General features: G+C 41.6%; 2 protein-coding genes across 4 annotated transcripts in view; one reads left to right on the forward strand and one right to left on the reverse strand.

Annotated features, from left to right (window-relative positions):
• Window positions 1-23: 23 nt before the first annotated feature.
• Window positions 24-4,590, reverse strand: LOC122616460 (ectonucleoside triphosphate diphosphohydrolase 5). Of its 3 annotated transcripts, none has more exons than XM_043791927.1 (4): window positions 4,374-4,586; window positions 1,986-2,127; window positions 676-1,805; window positions 24-615 (listed from the first exon to the last, which is right to left on the reverse strand). In XM_043791927.1, the coding sequence occupies exons 1-4, from the start codon at window positions 4,401-4,403 to the stop codon at window positions 523-525; spliced, it is 1,395 nt and encodes a 464-aa protein (XP_043647862.1). In that variant the 5' UTR covers window positions 4,404-4,586; the 3' UTR covers window positions 24-522. The 3 variants fall into 3 exon arrangements, with proteins under 3 accessions (XP_043647862.1, XP_043647871.1, XP_043647854.1); XM_043791936.1 differs by lacking the exon at window positions 4,374-4,586 and adding an exon at window positions 2,214-2,416; XM_043791919.1 differs by having other exon boundaries at window positions 676-2,127; window positions 4,374-4,590.
• A 5,697-nt stretch (window positions 4,591-10,287) lies between these two features.
• The window catches only part of LOC122621218 (AF4/FMR2 family member lilli), a 60,960-nt gene continuing 53,468 nt past the window's right edge, over window positions 10,288-17,779 (forward strand). The window contains exon 1 of the mRNA XM_043799129.1: window positions 10,288-10,465. Coding sequence (XP_043655064.1) covers window positions 10,431-10,465 — 35 coding nt within the window. The 5' untranslated portion in view covers window positions 10,288-10,430. The remainder of the gene's footprint in view (window positions 10,466-17,779) is intronic.

A 17,779-nucleotide genomic window follows, 5' to 3' on the forward strand; every position in this document is an offset into this window, starting at 1 on the left:
CCCAGAATTAGAAGCCATGGCGATTCAGATCAGTTAACATTTGATTTATTTGCAAAAATAACTAAACTAACATTTGCATGTGTGAAAAACCAAGTGAAATGTTTGCGCTAGTAGTCTAGGTCGTTATACATATTAGGTAAATACATATCAATGTGTAAATTTATGTACATGAGGATACGGGTGTAAGGACTAATTAGTTAAGAAGTTGGCAAAAGTTGCATTACGAATATGGCGAATCACACAAAATTGGAATTACAAACTAAACGCTAAGTGTAGTCACCGTGTGGGCTAGCTCAATTAGAGGCAATTGAAACGAATGTTACAGAGCACAAACAAATATTAATCGACCACATATGTAGGCAATGTCCGAGTGTTTCTGGGTGTGTGTGCTGTGTGTGAGCTGTGTGTGGTGTGTATTGTGATTGTAGTATACTCGATGCACGTCTAAGGCACTCTATAAACAATTTCAGCTAACAATCCTTTTAAAATGTATGTCTTCAACTACGGACTAATGGAGGAGCATTAGGAATTACTGAATTTCTCGTCGCTAGTCAGAACGTTGTATGCACAGCCGAGGGCCCAAGAGATTTCGTGGCCATCTATCTTCTTGTAAAGCTGCAAATGCAATTCAAGTTATTAGAGAGTTCAATTTGAGTTATGTGCGCCAGGTCTTACCTTAATCTTCTTGCCATCGTTGAGGCCAAATCCTTCGCGCAGCAGCGTCGATATAAAGGTAAGGTCGAAGCACATGAAGGGCTGCTCATCGTTGGGGATGGCGCAGATCTCCTGTGCCTTCTTGCGGTAGGCCTCCACAGTGGTTTCGCCACCAGCCAGCGGATCCACCAGACCCGACTCGATGGCGCGCTCAAAGTAGTAGCTGAACGCGGCCACCGCGTGCTGCTTGAGAGTGAAGGGCTTGGGCTTGACCAGCGGCATCACCTTGCTCTTGACCAGCTCCAGACAGGCATCGAAGTCCACGATGGGCTGCTCGGCACTGGACTTGCCGTTCTCCTTGCCGCTGACCTTGTACTGCACATTGCCGTATGTCCACGTACGATTGGCGATTATGGGATTCACGCAGACGCTCTCCAGCACCGAATCCTCCTTCTTGTAGCCGTGCGTGAAGACGGCATGACGGGCGGCCATCAGACCCAGTCCCAGATAGCTGTGCGTGAAGACGTTGATCTTCTTGCTGGAGGTCACCACCTCGTGCATGTACTTGTCGTACACGGGCACCTGGTCCGGATCCGTTGGCGAGAAGGTAACCTGCGTGCTACCGCCGCCCAAGTCCAAGGCAGCTGCCTGGTTCGTCTTGGACAGGCGGCCCAGCAGGAAGTTCACGGTAAACCAGCTGAAGATGCCCTCGTCCGTGCCGTCCATGATCTCGACGGCATCCATATCGACACTAAACTCGGACTTGGCGAAGAGATCTCGGACGGCATTCAGTATGTTTTCCGCCTTGCTGGCGGGCAGGAGTCTCAGGCCGGCTGTCGCTTTCAGAACCAGCGGTGTGGATGACCAGTGCTCCTTGGGTATGAAGGCGCGGGCCTCGTCCAGCAGCAGTTTGATGGAGTGGGCACCCTCGGCGGGATTATCCGCGAAGGAGCTCAAACCCGGCTTGCGCTCCCTGAACAGCTCCTCGTACAGCACCAGCTTGTTGTCGATGAAGCTGCGATTGAACTTGTAGGCCAGCACACGGCTGCCCGTGGACCCGGCATCGATGATGGCCGCATACTGCACCTTGCTGTAGCCAAACTTGGAGGCCAGACGGGCCAGATAGGGACTGGCGTTCTCGGAGACGAAGCCTGCATCACGGTCAGTCGTTGGTTGATTGGCGATGGGTTTTTTAGTGACAACATGGCGAACAGGTGGCGGAAAATGGGGTTCCACATGGGCGTAATTCACGGTAACAGTGGGAAAATCAGATGGTTTTGTTAGTACAACTTTGGGAACTTCAGTTTTCACATAATACAAGTGGTACACACCGAAGACAAAGAGCAGGAGGATGACGGAGATGACCAGGCACAGGAAGGAGATCTTGAGGCCGCTGGGCCCGCGGTTTCCGCCACTGCTGGCATTTGGTGATCCACTGCTTTTCCGCCGCGGTGGCTTCTCGTCCGTGGCCAGCTGAAAGTGCGAAAAACAAATTACAAATTGCCAACGGACAACTGGGTTATTTGATGGAGTTTCTTGGCCAAGTTCTTCGGGTCTACCAGCTTATATTCGTATTTCATGGCTCGTTCCGTTGCCTCTGGTGGTACCACAATTATGCATGGCCGGTTTCTTGGTCGGAACACATTTCAGTTGTCTGCTGCTCAAATATTAACACGCTGGCTGTTTGCTATCTCTTGAAATGTCAATGAATTTCATTTCTTCTCTTTTTTTCAGTCTATTATGGGCTTTATCGTTAACATGTGCGAGGGCTGCAGTGTGCGTGGCTCATCGATAACGTTAACCAGGGCTGCAACGGCCACCTTTGGCAACGGTAATTCAGGACAGTTCGTAAAAAGAAACGGTTACTTTGAAAATAATAAACTTTTAAAGCGCATTTTTTGGCTATTTCAACTAGTAATTAATTCAAAACGTAATCCCATATTCCATTTTATGCTTATTGTACATATAAATTACTCTATTTAACTATTTACTTGTTTTTTTATCTTGGCCCTTTTAAATATGACAGAAGTAATATAGTTTTTAGATGTTATATAGTTATTATCGGTAGCTAACTAACTTTTTTGTGAAACCTCTGCTAACTTGCGAAAAGGAACTTCAAAGTTCAAAGTCATGCCAAATTACATATTTTCGCTGCGAAAGCCGCACACCAGTGTCCATTTGACTAGTATCTTATCGCGTAGCCTTCTGGTAACCAGCGATAAGACGCAATCAGTTTTTAGGGACGACTAGCACGTCTGGGCTCCACCACTGGCAACAATCATAAGTGGGGCGGGCCACAAAGTGATCTTTTAGCTTGATTAAATATTAAAGTTGCCAAACAAACCTGATGAAATTCCCACTGTTTAAACAAATGTTTCGCTGTTGGCAAGCGAATGACGCAAAAATAGTTTAAGCCAATGAAAAAAAGTCAAACAAACTACGAATAGCGTATAGAGTATATATAATTTAGCATTAATGGAGTTGACAGCGCGACCCTCTATATGTACTTTATATATATGTACAATCAAGTACACCCATTAGTTTTGAATACACAGGTTACTTCCCAGCAATTAAACTGATGGCATAAGTGACAGTCATTAAATATTCAGGGTGTGAACTTATCGCATATGTTTCCAGGCGCACGCTACTGTAATCAATAATCTACTGATAACTGGCAACGTGGGCGGCATTTGTGCCTATCCAGAATGAGTAAGAAGCCTGCTCCTATCGCAAAGTGCACATTCATATTGGGGAAAGCTTTAATCGGTTCTATAGATAGCAGCTAAAATGATTACTGATGTATTTCAATGCCCGGCAGCAAATAGCATCAGCTGGAAAATAAATCTTTATGAATAAACCAACAATGCATCTATTTGAACCTGAGAAATTCTAAATGATAAATGTATCTTGAGCTACTTAGCCAAAGAAGCCGGGAAAGATACACAGACGGAAAGATACAAAAGTATCTAGTATGTAGTATCTAGCATTTAGTAGAGAGTACACGTACACAAGGGTTAAGGCCACGTTAGCAGCCAGACACTATCTGCACTCACTTGCAACCGGTTCCGGCTGGCTCGCATCCTGTTCTCCACCCACTTGCGATGCAAATCAGACGAAACTATCCAATCCCATCCAATCGCCCCCGAAATCGTCCACTCTATGTGTACCCGTGATCTTTGGGTTCCGATGCGAGAAAGCGATTGAAAAAGTTGTCTAGCAAGGTTCGGATGAAATGGCAAAAAAGGCTGAAACGGCTGCCAACTGAATTGTTGGCCTTTTCTACGCTAATTTTTTATCAGCCCCCGGATGACCTTGCAAATGAGAAAGTTGCTGAGCCTGGCCACCCTAATGCAAATACGAAGATACTTCAAAATAAGCCGGCCGGCTTTCATTTCCAGATTGAAAACTTACTACACACTTCGTGCTACTACTTCGTAATTAAAAGGTAATTTGCATAGTTGTTAACAAAAGCCTGCTAAGCAGCCATTCCGCATCTATATTTAAATGTCTTGTAAACATACAATTTGAGATACAAATTGGCACAATCGAATAGAATAGAACTTGAAACGATTATTCAGCGAGTCATTTGATTTTTTACTTCCGCGTCAAAAGAGCAACAATTGTAGGTATATGTATGTGTGCGTGTGTGTATGTGTGTGAGAGCGCCATGAAATTGGCATAAAATGTGTGCTGTGATTGCCCTTTTAACCTTTGCTTACTTTTCTCTTTCGCACATCGGTGTTCGTCATTCCGTCGTCGTTACTTTGCACTTAAATTATGTAAATACGCGAGCGTTTGTTTATTTCCGATCGATCTCTGCCGATCGCCGAGCGGAACGCACTAATGTCGATCTAATCTAATGATGGGCGCGCCCGCCGAATGAATGACTGCGAGCAGAATGCCAACGCGCACGGAATGGCGTCTTGAAATAAACTAAAAACATTTATTTACCACCTGCTCATTTATATGCTGCAGCCCTATCAGCTGTTTGCAGCGGCGCGCGTTATCAGGGAGTGCGGTCACACTGCGGGGGCGGCAGGGCTGCCAAAAATATCTTTGGATAGCATAGGAATATTTGAAATTGTGAAATTATGCGATCTTAATCAATTTACATTTGAAGGACATTCTTTTTTCGCTCTGATAACAGGATTCCGTACTTTGTACCATAATTGGCAAATAAATGAGAGTATTCTCTATGTCTAAATCCGCATGTCAAATCAATAAGGACTCCTCTTATCATTTTATCATAGATTTATTCATACCATCTTATCATTATTTTAGTATTTATTCATTAAAAATCATTTATATTTTGTTTATTAATTAAATATGTTAGTTTCACCAGGGCAATGATGTTTACGTGCAATTTAGATAAATAGCCAAATTGATTATATCAGTGAATCATAAAACAGAGATATAATTTAGGCACAAGATCTAATCGAGATTATGATAAGATAATACAAGTATTTTGTATTTATTCTTTATTACAGTAACACAACTTTAAATTAAAAAATAGAAATAATTAAATATTTATGTGACGTATATATTAAACAATAAAAATGGGCTTAAGTAATGGTTTTAACTAGTGTCCTTAAAAGATAGGTCAATTCCAAAGTTGGGTTTATTGGATAGTAAATAGAGATAAGGCACCAGTGCTGGACAGCGACGAAAAACGGTTTATTACATTTTAAAAAAGCGTTGATTGCTAGAAAAAACACAATCCCAGATAAAGTTCAGATCACAAGACAAACGGTATTTTAAAATCATACATTAATCAGAGAATAAACAGGCGAAAATCTATAAATTTAGAAAAAATGCAGTGCCGACATTTGCCAGCACTGAACCTATCGCTGCACAGCTGATCGCCCGCCAATCAGCTGGGCGATAGTTGCCGTATCGATAACCGAGCCATCGATAACGATATGTGTATTTTCCTGCTCTCTCTGCACCAACACAAAACACGCAACTAAATTTCGGTTAAAAACCCCAACTAAAAACAATGCAATCGAAACGGAACCAATTAAGTGATTAAGTGGCCAACGCGGCGGCGCCGAAAAGCGAGCGCAGTGAATTTTCCGGATGAAATCGCGTTTTCGGGGAAACTTACACAAACATTTTTTTTCGTAAGCGCTCTCATGTTGTCTCTTTCGCACAGCAGAATTACTAGTTGCTGTGTGTGTGCGTGCGTGCGTTTGTGTGTGCCGTATGCCGTGTGCTAGTGTGTGCGTGCGTGATTGTGTGTGTGAGTGACTTTGACTGCAGTTCGCGTACGTTTTTTATTAATACACCACATAACAACAACAAAAACAACAACAAACAGTAATGGAAACTAAACATATTTAATGCGAGGAGACCAGAAATCGTCGGAAACGGCAAGGCTTCATCATCATCGCCACCACCACCACAGCAACAACAACAAATTACTACAGCATGTATGCCAGTGTGCGTGAACGTATTTGTGTTAAATAATGTTTAAACATTTCTGATTTCGCACACAAAACAATATTGAGTTGTAGTCACCAGCAGAGAGGAGCAATTGAAGCAAACGAAGAAGAGGTAAGTGCAAAAAGCAGACAATTGTTATAAACAAAATGTGTCAAAAGTTCGTCATGTCGCGCGCTCTTCCTCTCATTTTGCTCGTTCTCCCTCACTCTCTCTCTCTCCGCTCTGTCCTTCTCTCTCCCGCCACGCCGAAAAGAAATTAATTTTGATATTTTTTCCCTGCTTTTTTGTTGCACTCTCTCGCTCTCGCAAACTTTTAATTTTAATTTGCTATGCGCAGCGAATTCGCGCGCAAAGGCAGCAAAAAAAAAGAGGCATAGCAAAGGCAGCAGCAACAACAATAAAGCCAAAGTAATAAACGTCAAAATGCCAGACGGACAATGCCGCCACTCTCTCTCTTCCTCTCTCACGCGCTCTTTCCGTCGCTGTGTGCGTGTGTGTGTGTGTTTGGGTTTGCTAGCTTTTTGTTTTTATCAATTATTTAGGTGTTTGCCTTAAAAAGAATTACCGAAACGCAAAAAAATGCCAATACTTGTGTACTCCTGATCCAAGGAAAATGGGGTGAAAGGACACTATCGCCTGAAAAGGAAGAAATGCTAATGCAAATGCTATAAGGGCCATGTGAGAAGGGGAGGAGAGTGTGTGAGAGTCACACGCACACACACCTCAAGCAATTCTGATAAGAACAATTGTTAATTGTTTGAAAGCCGACATTCCAATAGTCCAAGTACATTGGAAACAAACGAAAAAATTAAATATTATTGTATTTCCACGCTAAATCAGGAATTCTTGGCCAAGTGATGAAATAAATATGCCCAATGCAGTCAGAAAAAAATTGAAATGGCATTGTATTAATTTTCTGTTACCTTTCAATACACTTTCTAAACTATGCATTGTGATGCTCAAAACTCGTATTTTGTAATGCATATACTGAATACTTAATATGAAAAAGACAATTGGAAAATAGATTTTGTACTTTGAACTAGAAATATGACTTTAATCACGTACGCAATCGAAGAAAACTGTGTGTGACACCACTTCAACTAATTACATACACACATTGAACCTATAATGAAGACTAACTTCCATTAAATAAATAAACTGTAACAGAGTCTTTAATGAAAAAAACATTTAATTTTCAAGTGTTTGATCAAAATCCTCTGTTTTCGTTAAAAGATTCATAATGTTTGCTATAGCTTCTCAGTCTCACTTTCTTTTGCATTTGTTGTTAATATGAAATGTCGACGTCATTAAAATTGATTCATGGAGTCCAATTACAAAACAATCCGAACAAAAGGCATTTTACCAATGAAGACAGAAGAAGAAATAGCCGAGGAGAGCATTTTTTCTTTTGTTATTTGCACGGCGTCGAATTCGAATTCCAATCAGCATTCTCCTATTCACTCTCTTTCTCTCTCAAGAAATTCATTCACGACTCAGTTTTCGTTACAATTTGATTAAATACTTAACTATAATTTGCATAATCAATTAACAACAAAATTAAAGACGATCTTTGGCACTGTTAGGTCTACATTGCGCTAGCATTAATGTAAGCTGCCTGCTCGCAATGACAGTCGACAAAATGCTCGAGAGAGCGGTTCGATAGAGTTTGACGGCTCTCTCGCCATGAGTTTGAGTTGCATGCGGTTGAAGGCGAGCGAAACGTCGAATAATAACGGTAAAGATGTAGTACTTTTTGGATTTCGCAGCCGGTCGAACACGAAAATCGGCGCCGTCGTCGCGCCGTGTAAAAAATGTGAGCGAAAACAGCAAAATAAATTTGTAAAAAATATATAGAAAATAAAAATCGCGCCGCCCAACCGAATATCTGCAATCGAATTTCATAGAAAGGCCTTGCCATCTGAAATATATTCATTTCAAAGCAGTGAGTGTGTGTGCAATCCATGTTTTTTCTGTGTGCAAAGTTCAAAGGCAAAAGCAAAAAGAAAAGGCAATAGCAAGTAGCAAAGGCAAAAGAAGGCAAAATCAAATCTAAATCAATGTAATCTAAATCAAATGTTATTTGAAAACGTAAGTTCAAAGAAGTGAAGAGTGTAAATTCTTAAACGAAACGAAGCACATGTGCCACCGTCCCCCCTTCCAACCCATCCCTCCCATCGCTCTGTCTCGCTCACTCGCTCGCTGGCGAAATTTTCAATGCAAATCAAATGGAAATCAACAGATCAAATACAACAACAAATTCGTTTTCGCAAACATCGAGAACAACAACAAACGGCTCGAAACGGAACAGAAGAGACTTCAAAAAGAGGAGAGCGCGAAAAAAGTGAAATGCGCATTTTTTATTGTCAATTTTTCAAACGGCACATTTGGACCTGGACCGTGTGATTTTCTTGCTCTCTCACTCGTGCTCCCTCGCTCTCGATCGCACACTCACTCACTCTGTCGCTCTCTTTGCTTTGCTAACGGAACTGCCGTCTTCTTCTTCACCTTCTTGTTCGTTGTTGTTGTTAGGCAAAAGCAACGCCAAAATGGAAAGGAAAATTTTTGTTGTTGCGGTGCGTTGCCCTTTGCTTGTGCGCTCTTCCACTAAAAACAACAACCACAACAACTAATGAATGAATGTGGTAGCAGAAGTAGCAACTTCAAAAAAACAGCAACAGCGCAGATACATTACGATAATTTTCTCGCTCATCTGGCGTCTTTATGACATTATGTACGCTACATTTTTGATTTTATATTTAACACCTGCTGTTCTTCCATCAACATCTGTATGTGCATATGAGATAAGTGCATCAGAATGTGTATGTGAGTGCGTGCTGCAATTGCGATCAACAGCTGTTGGAGGGAGAGCAAAAGAGAGAAGGAGAGAGAGAGAAGAGTGAATATCTGTGCCTATGTATGTGTGTGTCCTTGCTTTTGGTTTTCTTTTGTGGCATTTTGTTGTTGCAGCTGGAAGAATATTTCCCGAAAGGGGGGTTTTGGGAAGATTCCAATATGCCATCGAAACCAAATCTAAAATTAACTTTCTAGGTTAAATAAATCAATTAACAAAACAACATGGCGAACTGATTGACACATTTTAAAAATATATCGTTTTAGTTCTGATAATAGTTTAAAGAACCACTTTCATATTTCCAGCCAACGTTATGATTAAATTCGCCTCAAATACAAGCAATAATAAATAATATAAATAAAACCCGAAAGAAAAAAGTTCAACATTTAGTAAAGAAAGCAAACAAACTGTAAAAACACTTGCATTAACGAAATCGTAGCCATTAGCTTTAACAAAATCGCGTAAAAATTTTGAGCAGAACTTAGCAAGCCTATAAAAGTACGCCTTCCAATAGTTATTATATATACACGCATTATATACATATGCATATACACAGCCATAGCACTTACATACATACATATATACATATACAACATCGGTCAAAGGGAATTATAAAGGAAAAAACCCACAAGGGAAGCGAATGAACGATACGGAATCGTGGAAAAAGTGCGTTATATGCTAACGGTGCAATCAAATCTTAATGTAGCCAAGCGATACTAACATATATAGCACATAATATATAAATATATATTTCTTACATCCATCAAGTAAATCAACAATTTTTACAATCCGCAAACTTAAGCAGCTTCAAAATCAACCAACGCAATTACTTTAAGAAATTTACTTTATCGGTAAATGGACAAGCATAAAAAACATACGAATATTGGAGAAAAAGAAAACAAAAAATCAAGTGCAAATTGCAACAAATTATTCTAAATATTAAAATGAGAATTATACGAAATTTCCAATATTAAACTTAAATTATCCTATTATTCATAGGCCTAAGTAATGAATAATAGATTTTATATATGCGCCCCAAGTGCTTAATTAACAACAACTACAGCAACAACACCACAACCAAATCAAGATTAAGAAAAACTATGTAAAACAACAACAACCTCAACAAACAGCGAATCGAGCAATATTATCAATAATAAATCTGTACATTGTTAAATGTTAAAACTCAAATTTAAACAACGCTAGCAACCTGCCAATATCAACAACAAATAAAACAACAACTAATGCGGTGCCCAGGAATCATCGCCCACTTAAGCATCCCGCAACAGGAAAAGTGCACAGAAAATCCCCAAGGAGTCGGATATCATCCTCGAGTGGGGCAGACTAAAGGATACGCAGTTCTCGCTGCAACGAAGTCCAGCGGCCTTGGATTAACTAAACGCCCATTTAGGGCGGAGGGAACCCCCTCTATGAGGCAACCAACACTTGCAGCAGCACCAGCAACGATTTGGATCCGGATCCCCATATGGATATACATATGAAAAAACTAACTAAGCCACGGTAAGTCGATTCAATTACCAAATTACCTGAGGCATATCACTCGTCACTTGTTACAATAACAATATCAATATCATAATGCTCAATTGTTTATGTAAAGGCGCCAAGTAGTATGGGCAGTGTTATTATGTGTTAAATGTATGTACTGCCTTATGGTTTTTTTTATTCTATATCATAATTTTTGTGGTCTAGGTTCTTAAGAAATTGCTTTGTCAACGAAACGGAAAAGGGTCAAATTAGGCGATTAAATAGAGAGAGATACTTCTAAAATGAACCCAATAGGTTTAGGGCCCAATCAATTGTAATGGCAGCGAGCTTAATCTCTGGACATTTCGCCAGTGTCCATCAGTGACAATAAAGCAAATGCTACGCACACGACATCGAATCGGATCTGCTTAAAACTTTTCTCATTTCTGCGAAGCGAACCGTTTTCTTTCCGGTTCTGGGTTCTTTTCCCGTTTTCTCATTTTTTATTGTCAATGAGCTGCGGCGGCCACTAAAATGTATAATTGAAAATTGTACGCCCACATTTACTGCGCACACACAGGCGGACAAACAGCCAAACAAACTCACAAACAAACAAACTAACAAACAAACAAGCACGGGCACAAGCACATCCATATAATAGATACGTATAAAGAGCAGTCGCACCAAAAACGCTGAAAAAGGAGAGGAAAAAGCGGTCCCCAGTTGCTTTTAGCGCCATGCAATAAACAGAGCGAGAGAGCGTTGCCAAGTTTTGCGGGTTTTCTTGGCCTGCTCTTTTCCGCCAACTCAGACGGTTGGCTGAAAGGCCACCCACCACCCGCCACCCACTACCCCCCATTTTCAGCCATCCGCTGTCGTCTGTTGTCCCACCTTGAAGGAAAGTAGAAAAATCTAAGTTTTCATGCTCGTTTTTCCCTGGAATTGGAAAAGGGTATGTTGCAATTGTACCATTCGAATCTGAGAAGGTAGGAAAATCCCTTAGGGGCTCTCAGCGGTAATTAAAACAACGCAAAAGTATCTTTTGGATACAATTCTAGAAAGTGAAATAATTTTTAATTTGTCAACCCTTGTGGAAAGTATACTCATCCCTATTTATAACTACACAGAACTCATTGCAATATCAGATGCAAAAGTATCTTAAAAGTGAAAAGGATTCAAAACGTAGGATTTGCAACTCTTTAGAACTTTAGAGCATAGCGTATCCCGAAGTCGGAAAATGGCCCCATAACGCTCTTTCTAGTTAGTTCCCCGCTTTTCCTCGTGTTTCGGTTTTGTTGTACATTTTGCCGGCGTCGCCACGCACTGTTTCCCCATGGCTAAACCATTGTGCACTTTTCGCTGCAATTTGTCGAAAACTTGGTATTTTTTTTCATGCCAAAGTTTAACCATAACAGATTTCTTTAGACCACTTCCTCTCCGTGAAGGGCGGGAAGGGGGTCTTAAGTTGAGCTTTAGAGCTCCCTAAAACTCTTGAGCCCTCATTTGATGCCCGAAAATTTGCCAGGCGCAAAAAGTTGAATGTAAAAAGGGTGCACTTTACAGAACATTATATTTTCTAGGTTTGTGTTTAATCCGCAGGGTCTTCTTTGGCTACTAAAAATTATAACCTGATTAGCAAATAAATGAAAGTAAATTAGAAATATGAACGTTTTGGTCACTTTATGACTTTGGCTGTTCGCATATTAGTTTGGATACAGAGGGTTAGGAAACCAGAACTCAGAAACAACGAGCGAACAAAACGTGTGCGACACTCTCAACAAACTGATAAAATTTTAATTTCTCCAAAATTGAAATTTTAATGTGTGTCTAGAGCGCGGTTTACCCCTGTTCCAGCCCCCCTCTTTCCCTCCATTTCGACTGCACTTTGTGTCCTCCCTGCCCGGTTTTCCCACCTTGCCGGGAAAATGTGCTACACCCTATGTGTGGCACTCCGCCATACACGCGCACAAGTTCTGGGTTTTTGCGGGTTTCCCCAACCCAGAGCGCCCAACCACCCACTTGGCTGCCCGCATTCTATTGCATTTCGGTCGCCCCCTCTTTGGCCGACTTTCTATCATTCGCTGCCTTTGGCATTGGCCAAAAAGCGAATTTGCTCCGTTGCGTCCACATTATAGAGTTGAATTATTAAAATTTGTCTGGTTGTGTGTGCCAGTTATGAATAGCTAAGTGGTTGCCAAGGAGTGGGAATAAGTTCATATATATACATATATATATATATTGGATATAAGTATTAAATGGTCTGCTCAAGAAGCCCACTTATGCGGATTGCTTAATGGGAAATGGAGGAATCTTTCCTTATGCAAGATTCAAAGGTGACTTAATTTAGTAATTGTCTTTTCCTAACTGAATATCAAGAAAAATAGCTAATGGATCCGTAACTAGTACCATCGTTGTGCAGAGTCTAATTGAAAAGGTTAGGAATTAGTCATAATAATTATTGTATATATATTTAATGCAAAACCTTTTACTGGTGTTTTGATATTTGGGCTACACATTCATCAGGCCAATTCCAATGACCACTCAAAAGCCTAAAATGTAATCCTTTTTTGGCCACGCTGCCAACTGTGAATCATCAGTGGGCCACCTTGCCCTTTCGCCTCACCTCCATCACATTGGCCCACTTAAACTATTGACCCACACACCTAATTGATATGCCTCACGTGCAGTGGGCAATCAAAGTGGAGAATGTGTGTGAGATGGCAGAAGCCAGGAATCTCTCTGGGGATTTTGTTTTTTATGTCGAAATTATACATTTTATTATGTCATTTTTATGCTACAAAGGCACACCGGACGCAAAGCTGAAGGGAGTGAGGGAGGGGCAGGGAAATGCGGAGTGGAGCACAGCGGCAACATGCAAACTAAACAGTCATCCAACTTGGCCCACCCCCGGAGACCTCCATCTTATGTCAGACCATAAATCAGCAACAGTTAGGAGCCAGGACAACCGGGATCCTGTAGTATCTGGGTAGAAACAGGACGGAAGTGCAGGGTAGTCCTGTTTTCATTCGCTGCGGAAAAGTGGCAAATAGAAGGTAGTGCAAGGAAAGGAAAACAAACGTAAGGAAGACAAAATATATAACTTCAAATTCCCCTACAGCAAATAAGTGAGAATAAAATATGTTGCATCTTAGATTAAGATTAAAAAACATTTATTAGGTAATACTTTACTGTTTGAGTCAAAAAATATATTTTATATTTTGAGACCACTTGTATTCCACTGTCTAAGGATCAAAGTTTGGGGAATCTACCCTTCCGAAGTTTCGAATGCGATGGTGGGGGACCATGTAATTTTTATACCTTATAAAATTCAACCAAACCAAACAAAGGGAATCGAAGCAAGATGTGTGTGCACACACAAATGACAGATGTTAGGGTGGAAGTGGAAGTGGAGAAGGTGTGGAGGCCAGGGGAACGGGGGGGACGGGAGGAGGACGAGTTTGAGGACAAGGACGAGAACCGAGAACTGTCATTGAGAGGCAGCCAAATTGTTTTATGTCTATCGATAAAGTAAATCACTTCCCCTTCTCGCACTTTTGTTTGCAAATAATTCGCTTCGTACTTTTTACAAGGGGTTTTTCACCCGAGTCCTTCGTCCTCCGACTGTTTACGCTTGTACATACGTACATACATATATAGGTCCTGTGTGTGCATCTGTGTGTGTGTCTGTGCACATTGGCCGTCGCTTTATTTAATGACCCGAAGCTTGTGTGCTTGAAGCCCAAACGCAGAACAAAAGCAAAAGCAAAAGAGCTGGGAAAAACAGCAAGCGAATCTGAGCCACAATTGACACGTGTTGGGATTGGCATGTGTGTATGTTTGCATGGATGGGTGGTGATTGCCCATGAAGGGCAACCCACCTGAATCGAAGCATGTACTGGAGCCTCTGGGAGAAAGCAATTAAACAATATGGTGGACAACAAACTCTGCGGTTGCCTAGTGATCCCTGTGCTTCAGCTTCAATCTGTGTGGAAAATATGCACTAATACTGATTTTAGCAGATATAATTGGATTTGGATTATCTGGTGATTGGTTGCCCCATTGAAAGCTTATACGAATTACACTTTCCATTACGACGAACTAGTTTATTGTTATGAGTTATAGGATCGCAGCCTTAAAGTCATTACTTTAGGTTCATAAGCTCCAAATGCAATAGCACACCTTCCCGGATAGCCACTCCCGGATGGCCCTCCCACTCCTGCCAAGGCCCTCCCATCTGAGATGTGACCCCTTGGCCGCTGTCACCCCCTCAATGATTAACTGTTGCACACCGCGCCACGCCCATCAGTCAGTTGCAGTTAAGCTGAAGGACGCCCATCGCGGACGGGCAGGAGGTCAGCAGTTGGGTGTGTGTGTGGGGCTTTGCTGCAGTACGTAGTTGTTGCCTTGGCGATGTCCATGTCGCTCCGCATTGGGGCTACAGCACCACTCCCCAACTCAGAAGCTCCCCACCTCTTTCGATTTCGCACATTTCACGCACAAGTGCCGCCACTTTAAGCCAGAAACTCGCGAGAACTGGCGAGCTGAAGACAGAAGAACCACTACTGGAACTGTGGGACACCGTCTCGGGTCTTCCTCCTCTTCGCCGGCTTCCCCTGTTTGTTGATTTATACCCTTCTAGCCAAGGATTGGATATATTCAGCGAGTTATGAAGTTAAAAGGCTGCCCAGCAGAAGTGGAACGCCTAGTTGTGGCTTAAAGGCATTGTCTTAATATACGTTTGCTTGCTTTATTTCTGATGAGTGGTTATTCCGACATCCTGTAATAAAAAACTTAAGATGTGTGCTTCTGGGCAATGAGTCAATTTCTTTAGACGTCTAGGCTTAAATGTTATACTTCATCAAGTTTCAAGTGGAAAAGATTTAAGCTTAAACGTTTGTCTAAAGGGCAAATATTATGTATAACCAATGCTTTTTCTTGTTATGGAGAATTGAACCCCTAGTACTTAGTACCTTATGTAGTAAATGAAGCAGCATTTTGTGTAAACAATGCCTTGACATAATAAAATGTATATTTAGACTCGTTGAAAGAGTATCCTTACTCTCCGTCCTTGAAGGGGTGCATATGTCCTCTGGCTGGCATTTCTCGATGTTCCAGCTCCAGTGTGCCCCTCCTTGGGCCAAAACCAATCCAACGCTAACCACCCAGCCACCCCACATAGATGGCCATCCCAGGAAGCAGTAAATAAGTTGCACTTTTCCGCTCACATAGGGGAGGATTTCCCATCAGTCTGTACGTTTCTTTCATTTCTTTTTTTTTTTTATTATTGTTTTCCAAGAAATGGGGCGTTGGGTGTCCTTGGTGGTTTTTGTTGCGCCGGCGAATAAAAACAAAAACTTATTTGCCATTTATTTGCAGTTGACTTTGTTTCGTCGTTATTAATATTGACAAGCAGCGGGCAAGGAATCAAGGAGGGTCTGCCCGCCATGGGAAAGTGGGGAAGGACCAGGACCTCGACTAGCCTTTGGTCCGTTGCGTGTGTTTGTTTTTGTGCTTAATGCGCTAAACTGGACGCTTTCAGCTCCGATCTTCCCCTTTTCGCTTTCCCTTCCCTCGGCCACCATGCCACTCAGTCACTCTGTTTCCTTGCCACTTCCGGTGGTGAGACACGGAGGTCTTAAGTTGTGGTTTAAAATTGTAACCTGAAGCTTTGCTGAAGGACTTTTTAATGAGTGTTTGCATTGGCAAGGAAGTCGTCTCGTTTTTTGGATTTTCAGCAACATCTCGGCGACCTGAGGAACGTGCTCTCCGCCACAAATTGATCGAATGGCTGTAAATAAAACAAGTATAATAATAAGTATAATGCAAAATATACTTATAAGAACGTGGGTATCGTTGGATAGTTGTGCACATCCGGTTTGTGAGAATCCAATTTCGATGAAATTCTGAAGATGCTTTTGTGGCAAAAAGAGATATTTCTTTTTTCCTACTCTTGCTTCAGTTTCCCACGAAATTCGGTTTCTTTTGGTAACAAATTCTTTTGATTGTGATATGGCAGACGAATGAGAAGTGTTTCTCTTCACCCATTTTATCCATCTTCTTCATTTCATATTTATATCCGTTTTGCCGGTTGCCAGTTTTTGTTGTTGTTCTCGATCTTGTTGGTTTGTTGCTTCGACCATTTTCGTGGGGTTTTTCCAGCGTCATGCACACAAACGCTCAGCACCAACAAAAACACTTGGGTGGGTGGTGTCGGCAGCCCCCACTTGCGCCCACCACCCACATCCCACCTCTTATACGCTTTTGCCCGCCTCACACGTTCACCATAATTAGGTGTTAATATGACATTTTGCTCGACATTCAGCAACTGAGCAAAAAGCAAGCTAAAATATTTATGCAACGCTTTGCCAACCTGGAATATTTGTGCACTATTAATGCGAGTGTGCTTGCACTGAAAGAAAAATTTATAAAAAAAAGACGATTCAAACTTGAGAGAACTTTCAAGATTAAATGTGTTGTTTGTGAAAATTCCTAGGAACCGCACACAGCCAGCCAGTGGCAATTAAATTCAATTTTTCTCCGTGTATCTATTTATTATTTAAGTGCATTTGTATGAGTAAGTGCTTTTTACTTGTAGCGCCCTCTCGCTCTCAAACATTTTGTTGTTGCTTGCTTAACGATCGATAAACTGTCTCAATGTGCGTTTCCTCCCGCCGTGCGGCTGTGTGCGTGCGTATCTGTGTGTCCGCATATGGCAGCGAGTTGGTATTGGTACTTTCGGATTACAATGTAATGCTCCTCTTCCGCTGCCTCGCCCCCCTCGTCCGCTCTCGCTCGCACCCACTGCCTTGGCATTTTGTAAACACTGGGAAAATGCCTCAACGTGCGAGCTGTGATGGCAACTATGGATTACAATGAAGTGGATATTCCAGTGGCTGTGAACTAAGCTTATTAGTCCTCTCAAAATTAGATTAAAATTGGCCCGTTGCGTCTCGCTATTTTGATTCGTTCGCAACTAATTATAATCCGAATGTTTACATGATATGATTTTCGAATATATCGCTTTTAATTCAAGAGAAATGGCGAGTATTTGGTTTACATTAAAAAACATTCTGCTTTGGCCGCACCAGCATGCAGTACTTTTCGCTTTTCCCCATTTTTTCCGTCTTCTCTTGTTTATTTTATTGTTTGTTGTAGCTCTTAGCTGAACATTATTCGAGACGTTTGCTCGTCGTAAATGTTTATCGATTGCCTATCGAACAGGGGGATTCCCCGCCGCAGGAGATTAACTTTGTGGAGCCCCATGGGTGTGTGTATATAAAGTAATTGTGGAAATGTGCGCTTAAACAATACGACAAGTGTTGTTTATAATTATGCATGTGCTGTAAGTTT

The sequence above is a fragment of the Drosophila teissieri genome, chromosome 2L, assembly GCF_016746235.2.
Source record: "Drosophila teissieri strain GT53w chromosome 2L, Prin_Dtei_1.1, whole genome shotgun sequence".
NCBI lineage: Eukaryota > Metazoa > Arthropoda > Insecta > Diptera > Drosophilidae > Drosophila > Drosophila teissieri.

What these genes read in the sequence shown, in the direction of transcription:
- LOC122616460 (XM_043791919.1), bottom strand. Translation starts at nt 4,403, where the DNA reads ATGACGAACACCGATGTGCGAAAGAGAAAA. An exon ending in CCGATGTGCGAAAGAGAAAA is followed by an intron (nt 2,128 to 4,373) that starts GTAAGCAAAGGT and finishes TCGCACTTTCAG; the next exon opens with CTGGCCACGGACGAGAAGCC. An exon ending in ACGATGGCAAGAAGATTAAG is followed by an intron (nt 616 to 675) that starts GTAAGACCTGGC and finishes TTGCATTTGCAG; the next exon opens with CTTTACAAGAAGATAGATGG.